General features: G+C 36.1%; 1 protein-coding gene across 13 annotated transcripts in view; it reads left to right on the top strand.

The window, feature by feature from the left end:
• Positions 1-25109, top strand: part of Ih (hyperpolarization activated cyclic nucleotide gated potassium channel Ih) — a 324580-nt gene that overhangs the window by 271377 nt on the left and 28094 nt on the right. For 9 of the 13 annotated variants that reach the window (XM_076540372.1, XM_076540375.1, XM_076540373.1 and 6 more), the window contains one exon: positions 12454-12561. The exons of 2 other annotated variants lie outside the window; for them this stretch is intronic. In XM_076540372.1, the coding sequence (XP_076396487.1) occupies positions 12454-12561 (108 nt within the window). Of the gene's footprint in view, positions 1-5420; positions 5496-12453; positions 12562-25109 lie in introns of all 13 variants that reach the window. 2 more of the 13 variants (XM_076540383.1, XM_076540374.1) reach the window with 2 other exon arrangements.

The following is a 25109-nucleotide window of genomic DNA, read 5'->3' as shown; positions in this document are numbered from 1 at the left end:
AAAAAATTTCATTCTAAGAAAATTGGTGAATCGCTTGGAGTTTCCTGGGGAAATTATAAAGTGGAGTTCTTATCTAGCGAGAATGAATGGTAGATCTTTCTTAAATGGAATAAGAAATGTAAAACCTTCTAGAGGGGAATAGTAACTAGTATAATCAACTTTAGGGGAAATAAGTGATTATGCTCTTCCTAAGGAAAATAAAAAATAGGAATCCTTTCATAGGGAGAATGGTGGACGACAGAATTTTCACTAAGGAAATTGACAAATGAGGGAATCTTCTCTAGGGGAAATAAGTAATTTGATAATCCCTAGAAAAAATTGAAAGCAGCAAGGCGTCTATAGGAAAATGAAGAAATAGTAGCTTCCTTAGGAAATATGTTAATGGAATCTTCTCTAAGGATAATATAAACTATTAGAGTCTTTATTAGGAGAAGTAGTAAGTGATCAGGCATTTCTCGGGAAAAATGAATCGTAAAAGGTTCATTCTCAAGGAAAGTAGAAGTAGTTTTCCTTCTCTAAGGAAAAGAACTAGTAGGCCGTTCAGGGAAAACAACTAGCAGGTCCTTTCCTAGAAAAAATAAGAAGTTATCGATCTCCATAAAAGAATGAAATAAAACTAATGTTTTTGCTGCAGAAGACATAAAATCGTGTTTGTTTCCCTAGAACAGCTAAAATTATTCGTCACAAATTAAGCATAGTACGTGGTATTTCTCGAATGTTGTAGCTTCTGTTGGCACCTTCTTTCCCTCTATCGTCATTTTCCTCAGGAACGAAATTTTCCCTAGGGATTTTACCATCATACCTCCATATTACATTATCTATCTATAAAACGTGATCTTCTTTAGAGAATTGAACGATGTAAGAAGAGAACCTTGTATTTGACCTCACCATTAAAATGAACAATACTTACACTTAGCAGCAATATAGCCACTATATTTCGAGGGTTTAGAGTCCATGTTAATTCCAAAAACTGCTTGCGTTAATGATAGCTGTACGAGCACAAAAGTCGTATTTTTCAGCAACAAAAATATTATTATAACAAAATAGTTTAAAAGTTTTTGGAAATAACTGTGAAATAATCTAGTCTGTGAAATTTATTACTAACAATAAGAACGCTAACTGGACATAGCGTCATCCAAACTTATTGTTTTTGGAGTAAACGCTGTTCTAAAACGTCCATACTCAACTTGTGACTCGCACAGTCTTTGTTATAACATTACAAACATTTTTTTTTTCTTTAATAAATCAACACTTAACATTTTTGTTTTAATAATCCCCTGACCCATGCAAAATAGATGTTATATGAGCCGTTTATTTTGAAAGTGGTCTAAATCCATTTATGTTTCAATTGAGATATTTAAGAATTTGGTTTCAATATAATTAAAAATTGGAAGTTAATATATCACGTTCCTGAAATGTCGCTAAGAGAGTTACATTTACAAATTCTATGAAAGTAGTAACAATTATTAATTGAATATGTTCCTTCTTACCGAGAATAGACGTAAACCACTTTTAAAATTAACAACTAGATTTGTCATCAAAGAAATAACCCAAGTCCATTCAATATAATTTAAAATGCTTCAAATTGAAAAAACAATATTCAGTTCCTTTTATATTTCATTACAATACTTGAAAAACATTTATGCGATTCAGGAAATCTAACTATAGAAATTACATGACAATTTATTGCTGGTCTACATTTCGTGTATTTGGAAGAGATTTGAAGTCATGGAGCTTTCATGGTATATCGTATTAATACTAATTAATTATTACATTAACTAAATAATTGTAATTACCATCATCACTGCGGACATTTGAAAATCCGTAGTTTCTAACATCATCAATAGATTGAACTTCAGCTACATTCAGAATCAATTTTTCAACTATCAAAATAACTGCAAAAATTGATATGTCCAAAATTAACGTATATTCTAAATGTACTTAATCGCAAAATATTTTTCATGACAGTTCACATCAAACTACCACAGTTAACCCCTTGCAGTATTTTGACGAGCCAGACTCGCACTTACGGTTCATATGTGACATATCTTGTTTGAATATTTAATACATTTCAATTTGAAGTACAAATCTAATTAAAATTTGTAGAGTCAAAGACTGTTGGATACAAAATAGTCACAACATTTTGACTTTCTTTAATGATTTTATTACTATTGTAGTTAATAGTTACTTCTGACTAACGCACCTGACAAATTAATCATACGGTAAGGGGTTCATACGGACGTTTGATGGTCACTTATATTTAAATTTGAAGTAAAGTAGAAAAATAAATAAATTGGGGATATGTGAACTGTCTGATACATTCTTTAGTTTGACAAAAGTTGACATTTTTTCATAAAAAATTTTGTCATTTAAAATAAGAGATCTGTGATCCGTCATTTCAACGGGTTTTGTAAATCTACTGTTAACCAGTTAAGTGTGTTTGACGACTATATCCGTCATGGAGATGTGGCAAAATTTTGTCTCATGACGTATACCCGTCATGCGTAAAATTTTGTTACAATTTGATATTTAAATTATAATTTTTGCGAAAAATAAATTACATTCGTAAATTGTAATATGTTTAAAATGTTTAGAGGTCAACACGAAAGGAAATAAACAAATAAAAAGTGTAAATGATTTGAGATGGATTCATAAATTCTTGAGAGCTAACTCGTTATCGCTTGATTATCGCGACACACACTAATGCGCGCTTTGCAAAAAGATCGCCAAAGTTAACTGGTTAATAACAAACAAATGGACTTAGGTTACGTTCAAAATAAACGACTAATATGACCTAAGGAAAAAAGGTTGAGTATGTACACTCTAAATCCACGATCTGGCGTCGGCAATGTGACAATCGATGTCACCTAGAAGTTTGAATGACGAGAGACGGCGTGTATGTGCGTGTCTGATCAACAAAAGAGTCGAAATTGGTTGGTAACGATAGGTCTCTCGGGCTTTTCGATTGGCAGCGAACGTTTTAAACAAGGTTATTCAGCAGGAGTCCACAATCAAACGGTTCGATGTCATCTCGCTGTTCAGGACTCGCGAAAGCGTGTTCCAAATAGTCGATACATTCGTTCCCGGTTGAACGAGAAAGGCAATCGATATTTAATTCTATGAACCCGTCCTGTGATATATTTATATGAGAATCGCCCGAACCGGTCAACGTTCCAGGATGGCAAAAGGCGTTTCCGCGAAAACGACGTGGGCGTTTGATAATACACGAAAACACTCGGGGGTTTATTTGGATTTATAGTTGGTCCAGTTTGATACACTCGGGAGAATAACTAGAGATTTAGGATTTAGGAGCTGATTTACGGTGGTCCAATCACGAAGGAATATTCGTGGATCGTTCAAATGCTGTTCGATGAAGTTTAACTTTTTTAGATTTTGACGATTAATTTATATTTTTGTTTAACTTGGTCTCGTCAATAATTAGACGTGCGGATGTAGTTGTTTCATGGAGACGTTATTTGGTATTTGATGATGCTCTTTATTTTATGTATGTGATCTATTCTTAATTTACAATTGCAAAATTTACAATATTTGTACAATTTATAATAAGTATAGAATTTACAATAATTGTAGAATGTATAACAACTGCAAAATTTACAGTAATTATGGAATTTATAATAATTGTAAAATTCTTAAGAATTGCAAATTTTATAAGAACTACAAAACTTACAAAAATTGTAAAATTTTCAGCAATTGTAGAATTCACAATTGTAGGATTTACAGTAATTGTAGAATTCACAACAATTTTAAAATTTGCAACACTTGTAAAATTTACGTCAATCACATAGAATTTTTGAACGTCTATATGTGAACATAATTTTGTAGACGAAAATCAATATATATATATATATATATTTAATGAATAAATATTAATGTAATTTAATAAATCAATAATTACTGTTTAACATTAATATCAAACCATTTGATATTGTCAAATTATTTGAGTTTGCTTTAATATGACATTTGATATTTGATATCGATCGGTTTAATGTTCTTTCACACATATGGGTGATTTTGAGTGTTATTTTAAATAAATATTGATTTTTATACAGAAGTCAGCATTCGAACAATACACGAATTTTACTCTGACCCATTTGTTAGACGTAACAATTAATCATTTTTTATTAGGAACGAAGGGTTTCTGTACTCATTCTCCCATTGTGCTTCAGATTTAAGTGATATTTTCTGAATTTATGTAAACGCCATTTTGTATATTTATAAAGGCGCCATTTTGTGTATCTATATAGGCGCCATTTTATGAATTCATACAAATGCCATTTTATAAATTTATTAGTGGTACTTTTAAAAAGTATGTAAATACCATTTTGCTAATTATAAATTTATATAAATGTCATGTTCTGAATTTATATAAATTTCATTCTATAAATTTAGAAAGTGTCATTTTACAAATGTACGCCATTTCGTTAATTTATTAGATGCCATTTTGTGAATTTGTAAAGTGCCATTTTGTAAATTTATAAGATGCTATTTTGTGAATTTGTGAAGTGTCATTTTATGAATTTATAAAGTGTCATTCTCTAAATTTATATAAATTTATCACTTTCCAAATTTAACTGCCATTTTAATTGATAGGCTAATTATATCAGACTTGGTATTTCTAATCAACAATCACCTAAGGTTAATCAATCACTAATCATCTAGTGTCCTTGGACCAACATTTGATCCATAAAACATCTTCATATTTAATACCCGCAAATCTAACAATGTCGCTATACACATTCATCTAATACATTTCAAGTGCTGAACATTTCGTGACTGGACCCCTAGAACGATTTATTGAGGGAACATCGCGACCCCTTATTTACTGATCTGACGTCACGAGTTTATTTAATCCATGACAAAAATAATGGCACACCACATTTTGGTGCAGCCTCAGTCACTCTTTCAAAACATGAAAAACTGTTAGTGTTTAATACTATTCTTTTATTCTAATCAATCTGCGGTAACGAAGAAAGTATTTTTAAAAAGAGTACGTTAAAAATATTTTCAAAATTCTGTCCGGATTTCTAGTATTTTCGATACTAAACTTTTATTCGAAACATATATTACTCGTATTTTACGACTGTTAGGCTCTTGAGGTTAGGTGTCTAAAATGGCTGCAATCGAACGTTATTCTTGTCTCGTGGCTGTTTAACCTTTTCGCTGTGATGGATATCGCTAAGAAAATTTCGAATTTGACTCGAGTCCAAACGATAATCAAACCTAGAAACGCGTGTCCACAGCGAAAAGATAAAGGCTATGTAGTTCGGATGACTAAGGATTCGCGATGTTTCCGTGTAGGTTAAGCAGTTAGGTCCTCCGACACAAAGACACAAAGAACAACAATAAAACAAGGAAGTAGCAGGCGTATTGCGAGAACACGTTTCCGAATGGGTTTGCAGATCCCCCTTTATCAACAGCCGGAGAGACACTACGAGCGTCGGGCGACACCGCCCCAACCAGACCGAACCAGCAAGGTGTGCCTGCCTAGTAACCCCGAAACCAAGGCCAAATGCCCTTTCTTGATTCAAGCGTTCGTTAATTTAAAACTTAATGTTTCTACGTATAAATATAATTACATATATATACGCTAGATCATTATACATATACATATATATTATATATAATGTTTTTTGTTACGGTTACTGATTATCGTTACATACCTGTTTATTATGATCGATTGATTATCGTTGTCGTTTGGTTTGGAAGTTTCCTCTAGAGAACGTGCATAGTGTTGCCGTGTACCCTTTTTGTTCTGTTAAATCTTCAATAAAAAAAGATAAAACGGGACACTTTTGACACGCCATACCAAGACCCCACTTCTGGACCTGTCTCAGAGAGCCAGGTTAGGATCAAGAGCTTCGATTGATTTTCGTGTACAGTTGGGTGCAACGTAGGTTTCTTTTTGGTTAATAGTGTAGGAAATGTATTGTAGGAACATTTGATATGACGGAGGAACATAGGGAGGATCTAGGACAGGCATGGGCATTCAATCACTCAAAGACACACGCGTTGTATTATTACGTGATATAATCGTCATGTGTTCTAATCGCTGTGCGTTAGATCTTCACTATCCGTAATTAACGGACGTTAAAATCGTCGTGTAACATTGACTGATACTAGATCACAATGCGTTCAAATTACCGTGCGTTAGGATCACCGTTTCATAGAATCGTCACGTATTACCATAGTACATATTACCACATGTCGGAATCAACGCGCGTTAGGATTGTAGCGCGCGAAGTAACGCATTAAAGTCGACCCGTCATAATCACCACGTAATAGTATCATGCGTCAATATTATCACACGTCAGAATATCGTACGATAGAATCGTACGTCACGTGCGTTCGGCACGTTGGAATCACCGTGTGTTAGAATCGTCATATGTTAAATTTTACATTCGATTCATCGAGTATTAATATCACCACACATCAGAATCGTGCGTTAGAATCACCGGACGTTGGAATTTCCATGCGTCGTTATAGTTATAGATTCACCGTGCGTTATAGTTATCACGTGTACGAATCACCATACGCGTCGAAGTTACTGCACGTTAGAATCACAGGTGTTGGAATCATCGCGCGTTAAAACTGTGCGTTAAAATCAGTACTCGTTGTAATTATCACACTCTCACAATTATTATACGCTATAATTATCGCAGGTTTATCAGGTACTTATCGTACGTTGTAATTGTCGCGTGATATACTTGCGCTGCGTTGTAATCGTCTCATTCCCTACGTACGTTATATCTGACGCACATTGTATTCGACGTACGTTACATTTGACGCACGTTGTACGCGACGTGCGTTACATTTGACGCACATCATATTCGCCGTGCGTTATATTTGACGCACGTTATATTCGACGTACGTTGCATTTGACGCACGTTATATTCGACGTGCGTTTCGTTTGACACACGTTATATTCGACGTGTGTTACATTTGACGCACGTTATATTCGACGTGCGTTATATTTGACGCACGTTATATTCGACGTGCGTTATATTTGACGCACGTTATATTCGACGTGCGTTCCATTTGACGCACGTTATATTCGACGCGCCTTATAATCGTCAAACATTATAATCGCTACATGTTATTTTTTTCGTAACTTATAGTTGTCATCCGCTGTTATGATCACCCATTATAATCACCGCACGTCACGTTCACCGCACGTTATATTCTTTGAACGTATCTATCATCACCCTTTCATTTCATGGTTACAAATATCGCAACCACACATTCTATCGTTTACGTTGATTCAGAAAGCTTTTCGACGAAGTAAATACATTTATTACCACCTGCAAAACTTTTCCGTTTCTATAACCTTATTAATGCAATAGGAGTCATAAAACAAAATTGTACTATAACAAGTTATCTGCTGCCCATGCCTGGCCCAGAGATAGCCGAATATGCAACTCCTTATCCTGGCACATGAAAACGCGAATAAATAAATAAATCCTAGTGTTGTCCGTACACGTGCTCATAACATATGAACAATCTTTTATGGAATCAGTCATAATTTTACGTCCACAGTACCCAGTAGACGAATAACACTCGAATGCTTGACTCCACATACCCTACAAGATTATTAATTTTCAAAGTGTCATTAAAGAATGGCTGAGGGAAGCCTAAGCTGCTCGCGACTGTACACTCGGTTTCGTTTGATCCTTTTCCTTTGTCTCTGGTTTCTTAACACGTTCGCTACCAGCATCAATACAGACCACGTATCAGAAGCACATAAAACAGTCCCACGGTACCGAACCTGTTAGAGATCGATGTTGTTGCACGACATGGTATAGAGTTGTGACTGAACGAATGACATAGAGGTTAGACTCTTTTGTTCTGTGTGTGTCTTGCATCGTGCGAGTTACGTGACATGCTCGATATTCATAGCATAGATCTCTATTGGTAACGATGTTGGAGAGTCATGTTAGCAGAGGTCCTCGGACTCTAGTCAAAAAGACGTTGTCTCACGAAACGAAGCTCTTGATCCAGCTTACCGTCCTGGCTACACATGGATCATTAATGTCCGTGTCACGCCGCATCTCGATCCATGTGAAGGTTCTTGGGAACGATTTGGTATGATACGCTGTCATGTGTTTTGTCGAGAGTCCTCGTTCAGCTGTTAGGTATTACACGAGTTCTGTTTAGCGTGTAGCCATGGGGTCGTGTCGAATACCGCGGTGTCCTTCGTTCCCGATGGTCACCGTTTTAGGTTCACCTGGCTGGACACGGTGCGCATGTATATCGACCATGTGGATCAATAACCGACCTTGTTTCATCCCGATACCAGTTCTACATTCAAGGCAGATATGACCCATCGACGTTGACGATGGCGATCACCATGGGTTCAGTCGCGGTGGCCAGTCGAGAACGGGGAAGCTGAAATTTCATGAAGCGAAATGTTAATGGAAGAAGGTATTCGACACGACTGGTTGCTCCGCAGACGAGAAAGTTGGTTGAACTGACTGCGTAGGTCTGCCTGTGAGTGTTAGGTGTATATATTAACCCTATTTGCCCGAAGTATTATCTTGTTTTGTTGGCGATGTGCCCGTGTTCGGTGTGTGTTCCCTTGTGTTTACTTTTTCGTTTGTATCTGACCCAGCTCCCAGTCTAACCCCTGGTCAACCGGACAGACATTAATCTCATAGTCCAGAGTTGCGTTTTTTTGCTTGCTGTTCTGTGTTGTTTAGATATATGCCTGGTTCAAGGTTCGAACTAAGATGTAATAATCCTTCTTGTTCACCCCCCGTCGTCTGTTTTCGTTGACCACCTTGTTTTTTCTTGCGTTGCTTCCGTGTTCCGTTCACCATGTTCCCCCTCGTTTCTTTGGACCGGAAGACAACTCGTAGACAGAGACATGTAGCGTTTCTGATAGGTCGATTTCTAGATCTCGAACTGCATCCGACACAACAGTTTTTGCTCGTTGTTTTTTATTTTGTTGTGATATCGTTGGGAATGCCGGGTTTCTTCGTGTAGCGCCACCCTTGAGAACCTGAAGACGAACAACGCTGAAGAGTTTTCCAGCGAAGTTCATGAAACTTCCAACGCGTTTATCAACGGTGATAGTTCTAATTGAAATTCTGAGGATAAAGGGAAGGTGCAACTGGTGCTTTGGTAATTTCAACTGGATGCGGAGTTTTTGCAAGGTTCTTATTAACGCGTTGAATGCCATATGGGTTTTTGGTAACTGACTCCGCATATTCAATATAATTGAATAATTATATTAAGACAAATAACTGAATAATTATATCGAACTAGAACTTTAACATTTTAAGATTTTGACAGTTTGCAACTATGGAACTTAGGTCCTTAGGAAACTTTTGAATTTGAACAGTAGAATTTAAGGAACCTTGACAGTTTGAAATTTTTTAATCTAATACAAAACTTTGGATCTTAGGAATGGGTTCGAACGAAACTTAGGAACTTTGGAACTGTGGATCTAGGGAATTTTGAGAATTTAGAACTGAGACACCTAGGGGGCTTCAACAAGTTGTATTTGTAGCGTAAAAACCTAGGGATTTATAGGACTTTGAAACTTATTTAGACCTATGGAACTTCGAGAATTTAGAATTTATAGATCTAGGGGATTTCGAAAAATTATAATTTATAAAACTCTAACAGTTTGGAACTTTGAAATCTAGGGATTAATGAAACTTTGGAACATAAGAACCTAGAGACTTGTGAATTTTCAAAACTTAGAACTTAAAAAATCTCAAGTATTTAGAGTACAGACCTCGGGGATTTTGGACATTGCAATTTGAAACATTGAGCAAACTTCAATATTTAATATTTTAAAATCTAGGGAATTATAGAACTTCAGTTTAGGAATCTAGGGAGTTGTCTTTGAAATGTAGGACCTAAAAATCTTTAAAAATTTAAAAATTAAAGATCTAGGACCTTGAAAATTAAAACTTAGTGATGTAGGGAATTTTGGAACTATAATAAGTAGAACCTAGAGAATTGTCAAAGGAAACTTAGGAATATAGGGAATTATGGCACATTAAAACTTGAAACTTAGAATTTAGGAAAACTTGAGAATTTAAAAATACAGGGAATCTAAGGAATTTTTTAACGTTTAAACTTAGCACATAGGAGACTAAGAGTTTAAAATTTATCTAGGGAATTATGGGACTTTGAATCTTGATAATTACACAGTTGTGGAATTTTGCAGTTTAGGAACCAGACAATTGTGAAATCTTACAAATTAATTTAGGAACTTAGAGATTCTACATTATAGAGATTTAGAAAACCTAAAGATTTTAAATTTTTGAGACCTAGAGGACCGGGAGATTTAAAAATTTATAGACCTAGGGAACTTAAAGATTTTAAAACTTTAAGAAGACACATCAAAACTTAAAAATCTAGGGAATTATAAAATTTCAGAACTTACATCTCCAAATTATTAAATTTTCTAAAATATATCAAAAAACGTACTCATTTAATTTTACAATTTGGAGCTTTAAAACCTTGCAACTTAAAATCATAGAAAATTCTAGTAATTTTCTAATAAGACGTGCTAGTAATTTTTTAATATATTACTACTAGTATACATCCCTCTTCAACCTGGCATTCAACGCGTTAAAAAAGTTGCCATTAATATTATAAACGCAAAAGTTTATAAGCGTTAAAGTACTTAGGTATTCAGTTCTTACATACTAGATACTATCATTTGCCGGTCTTCTCGATCGACATCGATTCTTCAAGGATGTTTTTGGTTTTCTTCGACGTCGAACGATGATGTGTCGTTCTGCAACGTCCACTTGAACCGCAACCTCGAGAAACCACGCTGGATCTTAGAAAACGATTAATCATAGCTGTCGTGAAAAAGTGATAAATTACAGGGGATTCTTCTTCGTTCGTTGATCGTCGAGACACACCCCCTTGAAGAGAACTACCGTTTCTCTAATTTTAAACACCCCTTATTCACGAAGATTTGTAGAAATCTGTTTTATGTTTCTTAAGTTTTACAGGGTTTATTTGAGTAATCGAGTCGGTCTTTTTATTGCTTTTCTTTTGAATATTTTATCATTTTTTACCTTTTGCGCGACGCGTTTTCCACGTAAATCATTTGACTTTAAAATTAGGAAATCATTTTCTCATTTTGAAGGGGCAATTTTCATGAATTTACCATTTTTAAGTTCTACACTTTTCGTGGCCATAAATTATGGAATCTATGACCACCATATTGGGTTGGCAATTAAATTCGCGAGCAAAATTTTGATAAATCAACGTCTTGTTCAGAGTAAGTATGTACAACAATCTTTTATCCTTTTTCTGACAATCTTTTTCTTGCTTAGCAAATCGAAGCGTTTTCGCAGAAGATCGCGAATTTACTTACCGACCTAACGAAAGAACATCATTCGTTATCTAAAATGAAGAAAGTCCAGAATTCTAAAATCGGTAAAAAAGCGAATTTTTTCTGTAATTCATACAAGCGACTAAAGAAACTTTCCGATTGTGTCCACCGTCGCTATTGACTGGCTAAATCGATCTATCGAGCCTTTAATTAACGAGCTTTGACAAGAAACTGCGGCTTCACGCTTGGCGCGACTGCTGCAACCGAAAGCTTTTGATACTAACGAATGGCTTTTCTTGACTTTTACTTCTTTACTCACTAACCCATCAATTTATTCTTCTCCTAATTATTATTATCATCATGATGCAACATGTATTTTTCACGTCCACCGATCATAGCACACCCCTCAAATAAAGAAACCGAAAAGTGAAAGTACACGTGAACGGAACACGAAACACCGGTTCAATATTTTCATTTTTTTTTACCCCACGATGTGTGATCACACGAGAAAGGATGACCGAAACACGGTCATCCATTTTGGTAACCGGATCACCATCAGCAAAGAAACTCCTAGGATGGTGTTTTTAGGAACAGCGTCGTATCTACATAGAGCCCCATGCGTCCCCCACGAAATAAACAGAGAGCGTATTTTTGTCACGCACACGGGTTATCTACCCGGCGAGAGAACGAAACAAAAAGAAAGAGAAACGAAAAGAAAGGGATAAGAAAAAAGAAAAGAATATGAAAAATCCTGTCGCCGATCCTCTTTTTCCCACGCCTTCTCTCTCTTTCTCTATCTATCTATTTCTCACTCTCTCTATCTCTGTCTCTCTGTTTCTGTTTCTCTGAGAAGAAAGAAAAAACACTGTGACGACAACGTGTGACGATAGAAACAACGTATTATTTTGTTCATTATCCACTACCATAACCATCACCACCACCACATTTGCGACGACGTTTCTTTTAACTTCCTTTCTCTGTGTTCTTCCGTTTTGTCGATCTTTTTCTGTCCTCATCTTCTCCCGTTCACTGTCTGTCTCTCTCTCTTTCTGTCTGTTCTTTATACGAATCTCTTGATAACCTGACCCTTTTCTTACTACGTCTTGCTATGTCCCGCTTTCTTTTGTTTCTAGATATTGCAGAACCTACAAAAAAAACGCACTGAGCGGAGGGGGCGCCTAAGTTCTGACAATATGAGTAAAAAGAAGTCCGGTTTCAGCAAAAGCGACCTTATTTTTAAGGTAACCCGCCCTAAAGAGTTGCGCGAGCTCGCGTCCGCTCGCGGGGTTCGCGATCGTCGCGCCGATCACGACGAACCCGCCTCGAGACCACGTTTCGTCCCGTTTTCATGAGACGCGAGCGAAGGCCGAATCCTCTCTGAACCCGAGACGCGATATTCCGAAACGTAGAAAACGGTGAGGAGATTCGAATTTAAAAGGGGAGGAATAAAACGATGGAGTCAGCGAGGATCGTTGAACGTCTCAGAAAACAGGAAGGACGATCACGAGGAGGCCGGACGCAGGAGCTGTACGCTGATTGGCTCGTTGGTTTATTACAAACATTCGCTTCTACTTTCCGCCGCATTATACATTACATATTACCCGCAGCAATAGGCTATGCTTCTATACATTCACCATCGGCACCCGCCTAGCGATGAGAAAGTACCAAAAGTGTATTTTTAATTATACGTATACGTGTACCCGTACAGTACGCGTATACGTATAGATCTATATATACACACGCATACATACCATACGTTTATATGTGTTGCGTGTATTGATCATTAGAGAAAAGTTCATCGATCAAGCCCGACTCGTGACAGAAAAATAACTAAGAGAAAGGACGAGCCGTTCTCGAAGAAAGCCGGAGCTGATTCTCTCTGACTTTTCGTTGTCTAGTGAAGGTGTATTCGTCCACGTGTGTCGTGAAAAGTATACAATTAAAAGAAGATTTAACGAGATATCATAGCAGACTTCACGTAGAAATATATCGTCTTATTCGTGGATCCCTCCTCTCTGTCTCTCTATCTCTTTTTTCTCTTAATCTTTTTTCTGTCTGTCTTTTTTCTCCGTTACTATGCCTGATTTGCCATTGTATTTTTCTATTCTTTCATTCCGACTTCCACCTGTCTGTTCCGTTTCCGGGATACGAGACTTTCTCTTTCCAAAACTCGACGGAGATCCTCCGGCCCGAAAGTCCCTAGGACTCTTCCAGTGATCCTCCGATGCAGGGATGGCTAACCTGTTCGCGAACTCTTCCTATTTTTCATCGTGTTTGAACGAGGTGTATTACAGTCCTCCCTAGAGAAAATGGTAGCCATTAAGGCTCCATTACGTGAGTATTTATTTTAGTACTCCATTTGAAGCTGGATTATTTACGAGTTAAGTGGAGAGCGAGCTTGTTTATCAACCATCTTGCACCTAGGAATAATGCATAAATCTCGACCTTTTACTCTAGGAAAGATTAGCAGGCGCTTGGATGTGGCATAGGCTTCTTTTAGTAAAATATTAACTTAACTCGGCTATCGTTTTAGAAGAACGTAGGTGAAATTCTAGGTGAACAACTAGATGTATAATATCTCTGTAATTACTTTCATAAGAAGGGTTAATTGCTGTATAATATTGCAATCTGAGGGACATTACTCTAGGGAGATCTTAGAACATAAGATATAATTCCCTATGGACAATATTTCCTTTGAACTAGAAGGAGCCTAAGTTGCACTCAATGCTTTCTGTACTGTGCAGAGAAGATCCTTTGAATCCTTTGAAAAATGACAGACGTTGACATAATAAAACCATATGTATCATCCACAAGAAAAGTATGATCCAGAAATTATTGTAAAAAGATTACATTTTTAAAGCTGTATCTTATCCTAAACTAAATTACCTTGAGTGTCAAAGTTGTTTTCGTATCGACATATATTGATATAAAATCCCCATACACATGAATGATACCTTGCACTCATTAATTAACGTTCTGAGATGAATTTAACATTCTTTGTTTACTTTCTGTACAACTATGGAGCTACATGACCTAATTGATGTGAGCAGAATCATTATATGAATGTGTTCTGTTTATATGATCAATATATGTGACATGTGTTCATGTGATCAGTAGATGCGACATATTCATATGATCAACATACATGATGTATTCATCTGATCAATATATGTTACATGTTCATATGATCAACATACATGTGTTGTTCATATAATCAACATACGTGATATGTTCATGTAGTCAACATATAATATGTTCATATGATCATCATATATGATATATTCATATGATCCATAAATGTGTTCATATGGTCAACATATATGTTGTTTATGTGATTAACATATGTGATTTCCTATGGTCAGCATATGCTATTCATATGATCAATACATGTGACATATTCATATAATCAACATATGTAACATATTTATACCATTAATATGTACGTCATGTTCGTGTGATCAACATATATGTCCTGTTCATATGATCAACGTATGCGTCCAATTCACATGATCAGTATATGCATTGCGTTCATATGATCAAAATATTTGTTTTGCTTATATGATTAAAATATTTATCTTGTTCATATGATGTTATGTATGCTCTTAAACATATGTGTTTAGTTCATATGATCAACCTACGTATTCTATCCTTATGATCAGAATGTCCTACTTGTATGATTAATATACCTGACCTGCTCATATGGTCATTATACGCGTCCTGTTCACATAATCAATATATGTGCCCTATTCGTATCATATCAAAGTGACTCCACATTATCTCTGCACGGTAAATGAAGTTACGGTTAGTTATGATTAACTGAGCGAGGAGTAAAGGACCGCTGAAAGGAGTTAGCCATCCCTGCTCATGGCGTTCCCCATGGAACATAGTTGATCCGACGAGCCGGGAACAGCCGGCCACACTTTGTAAACCAGCCCACTTGTCCAAGCACTGTCTCTCTTGATACGCTTTTTTGATCGCTAGACGGTGTGCACGATCCTTTGGAAACGAGCGCACGTTGATTGGGCGTCCCTTCTCTGTCGCTTTGTTGCAAATCGCACATTATGCCACTGTTAGCGATGGGCTAACTTGTGTTCCTCCGGTGATTCTCGAATTTTGGACGTTGAAGATCTACGGGGATCTATGGGGTTTTAGGTCCTTGATAAAAACCTTGCTGTTTTGATCTTGGTCGTTGTTTCTGTAATCATCACCGATCTTATCGTTCTCGAAGAAGTAAGTAACGATACGCAGTGGAAGATGGAAGAACGGTGCCGTAAAAACCTTAGCGGTTTCAAGATTAACCCTTAGAGTATAGGGCTAAATTCTAAAATTAGGAAAATTCGGTGCTAATTCGCTGATGCGTTTTTAGGCCACAACGATCATGAATGATCATCGCATATAATTGCCTTCGGTACTTTAAGGGTTAAATGCACGCAATTGCTTCTTTCTCGAAAGAGATATGTTAACCTACTGTTTGAGAGAAACTCACCCTTCTTTCTCATTCCTCCACTTCTTTCGACAGTCTGTTTGACTTGCATTAAAGGTACGTTCTCGCGTAACGATTCTTACCATGACACTATGATTTAGCTGCATTTGGTGACAAATGATTCTAAATACTGCAGCTTGATCATGATCCTTCCTGCTTAGACATAGACAACAGTTTTTGCTAAAATTACCTCAAAATGATTTTGCGACATTGAACTTGCTATGTTATAAATTACTACAGTTATTGCGTGAGGACCTGCCTTAATGTTGTCTATTAAATGGTGGCTTGCTTAGAGACCATAGAAACCTTTGCTAACCAAAGAACCATTGCAACCCGCGAATGCTTATACATAAAAAATGTGATGTAGCTTTCGAAGATCTTCAACGATTCCAAATTTCTGTAACGAGATTCGAAGAAATTCCGAGCGATTCGCGTTGGAGCCCATCGTTAGCTATCATCATGAAAACCAATCCCATCTCGAAGGACCCGGTCCTGACTCTCCGCCCTTTTGTCACCCCTGTACGAGGCGCATCGCTGTTCTTTTCCAACTAGAGGAGAAACGGAAATGAAACGAACCAGAAAGGAAACGGAATAACAATTAGGACGCATTGTATGAGAGTAGAGAGCTCGCTATACGATATTCACCCTGTCTCGCCTACCCCTTGTCCCATCTTGTCTCGCCTTCTGTTGCTTCTCGGCCAAGAAAATGCACCCCTTTGTGATTACTGGCTGGCTATCTGTTGTGTGTGCGTGGCTGCAAGCAGGCGCAAAGAAACGGAAAAGACTATGAAAGAACGTGAAGAAAAAAAAGATACGATAGCGAGAGGAAGGAGGTGGCTTGCTTTCGTTGCTTAGAAGCCTGGCTTTTTCGCCGCTTGATGATCATTTGACTTGGCAGCTGGCGTTTCTTTTACGTTCTCTCTCTCTCTATCTCTCTCTGTCTTTTTCACCATCTCTGTCCTTGTCTTTGTTTTGTCTGTGGACCTCATTTTCCCCTTTTTTGGTTTATAGTGATTATGTAGAGTTGGGTGTTACGCAGCGATTTCAATGATCTTGACATACGCAGTGGTAAACGACACTGTAATGGGTAATTTTGTATTAACGTTGTTGAGAAATGACCTTTTCGTTATTGGAGGTGACTATAATCATGTAGGGTCAAATAATTGCTGCATTATAGCGGTGACTATAGTTACATAGCGTAGAGAATTCATTATAATATCGGTGACTATAGTCATACAAGTACAATGTTCACTTGGGTGATAACTGGTTATTCAACGTACAAATGTTCGTTGCATTATAGCAGTGACTATAGTTACACAGCTTAGAGAATTCATTATAATATTAGTGACTATAGTCATACAAGTGCAACGTTCACTTGAGTGATAACTAATTATTTAACGTTCAAATGTTCGTTGCACTATAGCAGTGACTATAATCACCCAGCATACAGAGTTGACTATATTCTAGAGGAAACTATAGTCCTTTAGTGTGCAGCATTCACATGGATATTGATTATACTCATCTAACGTGAAATGTTCAGTGCACTCTGGTGGTGAGTATAGTCACCTAACGTACAATGTTTACCGTACTCTATTGGTAACTATAGTCACCTAACGTACAATGCTCACTGTACTTTATGATAGCTATAGTCACTTAATGTACAGTGTTCCCTGCACACTAATGTCTATAGTCCGTCTACATACAGTGTTCGCTGCAGTCTGGTGTTATTTATAGTCATCCAATGTATTCACTTCTGTAATAACTGTTACTGCATTGAGTGTGCAATGCACCATAATAATGATTATAGCTACTTAAATATGCAACGCACTTTAATGGTGACTATAACCACCTAACGTCAAATGTTCAGTTCAAAGCCGTCTAACGTTAAATGTCCAGTTCAATGTTCACTCTGGTGGTGACTTTACTAATGCAACGTATAATATTCACTGCACTGTAATGGTGCCTATAGTCACTTAATATATAGCGCTCAGTGCACTCTCGTGGTGACTATAGTCACTTAACATGCTCACTGCAGTTTAATAGTGACAGTCATCCACAAAAGGGCATTAAATTAGATATGTTAATTATGACTATAGGCATCATGAAAAATCTAAACATTCATTGTCACACATTTCAAAATTTAATAAAGGTTATTTTAAAGCATCTCCATGACAAAAATCTTCATGAGCAAAATATAATTTATGGAGTGACCAGATTTTAAAATAACTTCAATTAGTTTTTGGGAAATAAATGACAATGATTGTTCAGGTTTTGGAAAACATAGAATTATTAAAAGTAAAGATTTGAGTTCTAGTGGTGACTATAATCATTTAACATAAAGCATTCAAAGTATACCAAAGACTATAATTACTTATGTTGTAGTGCTTATGACTATTATTATAGGTAATTATAGTCACACATTATAAAACGTTTTCTGTGTTGAGAGGTAACTATAGTCACGTACCATATAGTGTTTTTTGTATCTGGAGGTAATTATAGTCAATCGTATATAGAAATATATATATCTTGGTACAAAACTTCAAATTTGTTAAATCATCAAATTTGAAAATTTTCATATTTCTCAATTTTTTAATCAGGAAACATTTAAATATAGAAATTCAGAAATTTAGATATATGAAAATTTACAATAAATTTTTGAAAATTTGGAAGGCTGTAATATTGTGACTGGAAATTTAAATATTTGAAAATTTTCACTTCTCAGCATTTTTAAACATGTAAACGTAAAAATTTCTAAATACCGAAATTTCAAAAATTTCAAAATTTGCAACTTAGAAAATTTCTAAATTAAAAATCTTTAAAATTTATATCTTAAAAAACGTAAATATTTATGAACATGCAAATTATTAAATTTTGTAAATTTGCAAATTTTCAAATATAGTTCAAGCAAGTGTTCATAATCCACGTGATCAAATAGCTTCCCCAGCGAAATTACAAATGATGGGTCTCTGATATCGCGATTTCCCCATACAAACCTCTCCCACTGTTTGCTTCTAAACAAAGAACCCATCGATCAAAATTCTAAGTTATATATCAGCAATATTGACTTCGATAATGTATGTCAAGATCGTCAAAATCAAAGACACGTATCCCATTCCACATAGTCACGAAATTCATCATCCCCGTCCATAGAATCATCTAGAATCTAGCTCCTCCAAAGTCACCACCTTATTTTGCTTTTCATTTTGTTGCGTTGTTGTATGATTTGTTTGTCCTTATTTTCTTGTGTTATTATAGAAGACGTCGAAACGTGTTACTTTGTTAGCCAGTGGATCATTTAGATGTTCGTTTGTGTTTGACCGTGGAGACCTAACCGATGGACCCCCGTGACTATTTCTGGTAGAACGGTTGGATGTTTCAGTTTGTTCGATGTCTTTGTTTTGTCGCTCTAGTTACCCGTTTTTTGTTATTGTTTCTCGATTTATTTCCTCGCCCGATATTGCCGTCCCCGTTCCGAATGATCCCATGTATCATGCGTATGCATATCCACCATGCGCGCGCTCTCATGCGTGAACGAGTCTTTAGCCACGTGCATACGATCACGTTGTGCAACAGAAACATTAAAAAAAAAAACAACTAAGTAATGTGATCATCGTCGTCGTCATCGTGTTTGTTGTTGTTGTCGTGTCCTTGTCTCTTTGCGTAGCGCGCGTCCGTGTATGTGTACCGCATGACGATGTTTGTTAGATCTGTTCCTGTTATAATTTCTTTCGTTCGTTGTTTCAGTTTCTTCTACTTCTACTTCTCCTTTCGTTTTGTTTGTTATGTTGTTATTGTTGTTGTTGTTGTTGTTGTTTTGTTGTTTAATGAACGCCAGGTAATGTATTGATACTATAGTTGTGGTCTAGCAGTAAGTTTTAATCATCGCCCTTGTTTCTTTATCCGTAAATTTGTCCAAGTAGGCGCAGATAACAAATCAACACACCGTTGACCTATCATCATGGAATCATCATGATTTAATTAGTTGAACACCAGCGACCCGTTTCATTCTGCAGCCGTTAGCTAGTTGGCCCGGGTTCTGTGCGCTTTGTGTTTTAAATCGAACGACGATATGGATGATCATAGTCATTGGATCGAACGACTCCATCGCCGTTCGATTTTTAAGGTCAATGATACACGCACCGTGAACGCCTGATGTATTCGGATTTCATGCTCCGATTCGAACTGAGCCTTTCCCTGTCGCTCGTCTTTCAATTTTATTCAATCGCGAAGAAAATTTGGATTTTATTATAGAAAGAATTTGGTTCACTTGTGTAATTTTATTTTAAAGAAAGTTTTTTGTATTCTCCACGCATCGACACGCTGTCTGTGAACCGATATGTTCATTGTTAAACTTTTAAAACTTGGGGATTTAAGTAATTAAACGCCAGGAAGTAGTAAGTGTCCCTTGGAACCGCCCATCGATCGTTCGATTGGTGGTCAGTTAGTTCCGATGGCGGGGGGCGGGGATTAACTGCCGACGCAAGCCGAACTCTGCCGAGTCAGCGGAGTGGGAGGAGTCGAAAGACTGCTCTATGCGCAAGCGTTGTACAGATGCTGGAAACAAGAGAATGTCATATAGAGCTGTATAATATACCATAACACTATTTGTGTATACCACGCGATAGATTATGATACTAATGACGTATAAAGTCTAATTATATTTTTAAAATGTACCTTTACGATTTCTTTCGCACTTGATCAGATTACATTTCATTTGATCGGTATTGTATTTAAGTTCATTTTATTAAATTTTTAAATTTGTAAAACGCAGTTTAATTTTATATATCACCACTGTGGCTTAGTACCGCAATTCGCCGCATGGTATACAGAAAATTATTAATGTAAAAAATGTATCATGCAATTTGTGGGAGTTATACCCAAATTTTATACGGTATAGAAAAAAAACTGTTGAGAAAAAATGAGAAAGTATGATAATCTCTATTTTTCTACTACTTTATTTTCTGTCCCAATTTTGTCTCTAGCTCTATGTGACGACACCTTGTCTCTACATTTGGTAACTGATTATACGACTAAGCGTCAGATCGCCATACATTAAATCGCCACATGTCAAACTGCAACGAAGCAGATCACGTGTTAGGTCACCAAGTGTATCCCTGTGCATCAAATCATCACGCGTCAGACCATTTCATATAGCATTATCAATCGTCAGCCATTGAATCATTATGCATCAAATAGTTAACAACCGTGAAATCATCAAGCGTTATATCGCCAAAACGTTAAGTAAACCTTCCGATCGATGTATGTAATCACATACGTCAAATCGTTGAGTTAAATCATCAAACGTAACATCGTCTCATGCTAAATCGTTATATATCAAACAGCTACGGTCAAATCCAAATATTAACTTGCTCATTGTGTATTTTATCGTCACGTTAGGTATTAAATCGCCGTATGGTTCATATTTGAAAGGGACAAACCGTTATTGGTCACAGCTCTATTCAAATCATCATGGATCCAATCACCACATCACGTCGCCATACTCACATCTTCATTCGAAAAATCGTTACGGATCAAATCTTCACGCACGCCATGAATTATGAATCATACAATTATGGTTATGAATCATACAAGCTACAAATTGCCATAGGTCACATTATACATGTATGTAGCTAATCGTCACAGGTGTCCCCATGTGACAAATTGTCATACACATTACACAGCCATGCAGTAAATTATTGATCACATCTGCACATAATAATAGGTTACATCCTGGTATTACCAGGTACATAGATCACATCTTCGCACCACCACATAGATCTCCAAGCGACAAATTACTATAGGTTCATGTTTCCATGATTCGACATAAGTAACATTCCAACGTGTTAAATCATCACTGATCATCTACAGGTAACAAATCTCCACATAGATCACATATAGATCACATCCTACGTGACAGATTACTCCATAAATCATATCTTGTGTCAAATCACTTCATGGATATATTCATACGTTAAATTGTCATGAGTTACATTCCTATGTGACAAATTACCACATACGTCTTCGTACGTCAAGTTACGATAGGTCATATCCTTATGCGTCAAATAGATCACATCTCTGTATGTCAGATTACCATGTGTCATATTCCTCTGTGACAAGACGCCGCAAATCACATGCCTACACGACAAAGCACCACATAGACCACATCTCCATGTGTTAAGTTGCCATAGGTTACGTCGCTGTATCAAGTTGTCATTGATCACATCCCTATGTGACAAGTCGCAGGAGATCACATTCCTGTATGACAAAGCACCACATAGACCACATCTCCATGCGTCAAATCGTCATAAATCACATCGTCGTTCATCAAATCGCCATAGGTCACATTGCCGTGCAGCAAATCGCCATCAGTCACATCTCCACATGAGAATTCGCCACGGATCACATTCCTATATGACAAAACACCAAATAGACCACATCTCCATGTGTCAAGTCACCATAGTTCACATCTTAGTATCAAATCCCAATTGGTTACATTCCTACATGAGAATTTATGGACCACATTCCCATGCGACAAATCGCCATATCTCCATGCGTCATCTTACCACAAATCCCCATATAAATTACCATATCTCCATGCATCATCTCACCATAAATCCACAAGTTCTCATTTATCTGATAAAAAAGTCAGTTGAAACACTTAGAACAGTTGTACCATATCATGCTACCCCAAGCATTGGGCCAATAATTCCAGCCGGTCCAAATAGCAATAAGGCGTACAAACTAGTTTTCCTGGTTAATAGATCGTTGGCGCCAACAGATAGCGTGGTCGCGATGCGATCCCGAGAACGATGCAAGATCGAGCGAATTTGGGAAGGCCTGGTTCCGTGGACGGAAATTAGAGCACAATAAGAACGAGATAAGGCCGTTGGCTGGCCTAAGTATATCGGCCGGTTAAATTGGAAAAGTTAGCGAGATTTGGTCGCGGATTACGGGGTCAACAGATCGTTCGCCGCGATCGGCCGCTTCCTTTTGGCGCGCGTTTTCGAACAAGGAAACGGAAACGCGCGTGTGAACGTGTGCTGTACATACACACGATACGCACATATCATCGAACCCTTGATACCGATCCTTAGACTTTAGCCCTTGGATCGATTGGAGAGCGCAGAAGGCACTTTCGATGGGATTCGAGGCGAATATAATGAGGACTAGCTTTTTAAGGTCACCAAGTTTCGAGGGAAAATTGAATAATACGTGGCAACGATTACCCGACGTACAACACTGATTCGTTTGGGTGTTTGCCTTTAGAATTTGCAATACTGTACGGAGGTTTTTATTGTTGCCTCGCAGAGCAATATTGATTGGTCTTTTTTTTATTGAAGCTGCCAGCTTTTCGGAACAATTCAACGAACGAGTTATGGATGGTAATTTGTTCCTCTTTTTCTGGAAGTGTGAAATTTTTTTGTTAGCATATAATTTGCTTTTCTTGGATTTAATTACCGATTTGATGTATGTATTTTGTGCGAATATAATTAAAAGTAAGTGAATGTTGTCCAAGTTGATTTTCGATTCTGAATTAATGCAGTATGAGATTAGAGTAATGTAAAATATAATGGAATTGTTGATATTTAGTGTTAGTGGAAGTTTATTATAATTTGAGTAAATATTTGTTTATATAATAATATTTAATGACAACAAAAGTTGAAGATGATTATTTAATTTTTGAAAACAGGAAACGTTCAAAAATTGTTCTGCATTTGTTACAACATGAAAAATTATTTAAATTATTTGTATTCCTTTTGTCTCAACAAAATTTTTGTAATATCATTAAAACTTGATTCTTAAATATTATTTCAGTTGCAGAATGAAATATTTAATAAAAAGAAAAATTGTGGACATGCAATTAATTTTTGAAAGGACATAATAACTTAATAATCATTTCAAATTTTACAAAATTAAGAAAAATATATTAATTACTTTCATTCACTTTGTTTTAAGGAAATTCTGTTGCAATTTCAATACAGTGCAATTCAGAGTTAAAAAATTAGTAATGAGCTCATGAAAAAATAAATGATTAAATTATAATCGTTAATTATTGAGTATTTTTGAAGTTGTAATTTAATTTAAAAAAAAAATGAGCAAATTTAATTTTTAATACATCTTAAATGTATTTTTTAATTGAACAAATTTGAATTTTGTATTCAAATATAGTAAATTAATTTTAATTAGTAAGCTTTTCAATTAATGACAAATTTTCAATTGTTAATTAATTTTCTCCTCATTAAGGACAAAAATTTGACTTTTACTCCAATTAGGTTTGAAGAAAAATCAAAATTTTAATTGTCTAGAAATGAAAATTTACTTCAATTTATAATCATAATTTTCTCAAATTAGGAATTAGATATTTCATATCCTAATTAACCTTTTAACTAAAATTATCCTCCAATTTCTAATTTGACAAATTTCAATGAAAATTAAACTTTATTTTACAATTAAAAAATCAATCAATTAATAATTGTAATTTAATTACAATTTAATTACAATTATTAATGGCGCAAAAGAAAAAAATTATTGTTTGCGTTTGTATTGAAAGGTAGTAAATAATTTCCAACCTGTTTTACTTGGCCTTACAAAAAGAATGCAATTGAATACTTCGTTCGTGTTTCTGAAATTCAAATCGCATTCGGAGATCGAAAGCAAATTGCATGAATAATTTGATGAACGAATATAAATTTTGACGTCACGACCGTGTTATAATTTTTCAATTTTCTGATTTTCCAATTTTCTACTTTCCTAATTTCCCAATTTCCTTATTTTCTTATTTCCCCCTTTCCCAATTTTCCAATTTTCGGCTTTCTTAATTACCTCATTTTCCCCTTTCCCAATTTCCCAATTTTCCAATTTGCGACTTTCTTAATTTCCTCATTTCCCCGTTTCCCAATTTACCAAGTTTTCCACTTTCCTAATTTCCTTATTTCCTTATTTCCTTATTTGTTTATGTCCAAATTTCCATATTTCCATATTTCCTTATTTCTTCACTTCCCTCTTTCCCAATTTTCCAATTTTCTACTTACCTAACTTCATCATTTCCCCGTTTCCCAATTTACCAACTTTTCCATTTCCTAATTTCCCAGTTGAATAACTTTTAATTGCATAATTTTCCAATTTCCTTATGTCCAATTTCCCCAATTCCCTACATCCCCAAATCCCTACATCCCCAAATCCCTACATCCCCAAATCCCTACATCCCCAAATCCCTACATCCCCAAATCCCTACATCCCCAAATCCCTACATCCCCAAATTCCTACATCCCCAAATCCCTACATCCCCAAATCCCTACATACCGA

This window comes from Megachile rotundata, chromosome 15 (assembly GCF_050947335.1).
Source record: "Megachile rotundata isolate GNS110a chromosome 15, iyMegRotu1, whole genome shotgun sequence".
Taxonomy (NCBI): domain Eukaryota; kingdom Metazoa; phylum Arthropoda; class Insecta; order Hymenoptera; family Megachilidae; genus Megachile; species Megachile rotundata.
The sequence above is the reverse complement of the archived record's forward strand: the minus strand, read 5'-3'. Positions and strand labels throughout refer to the sequence as shown.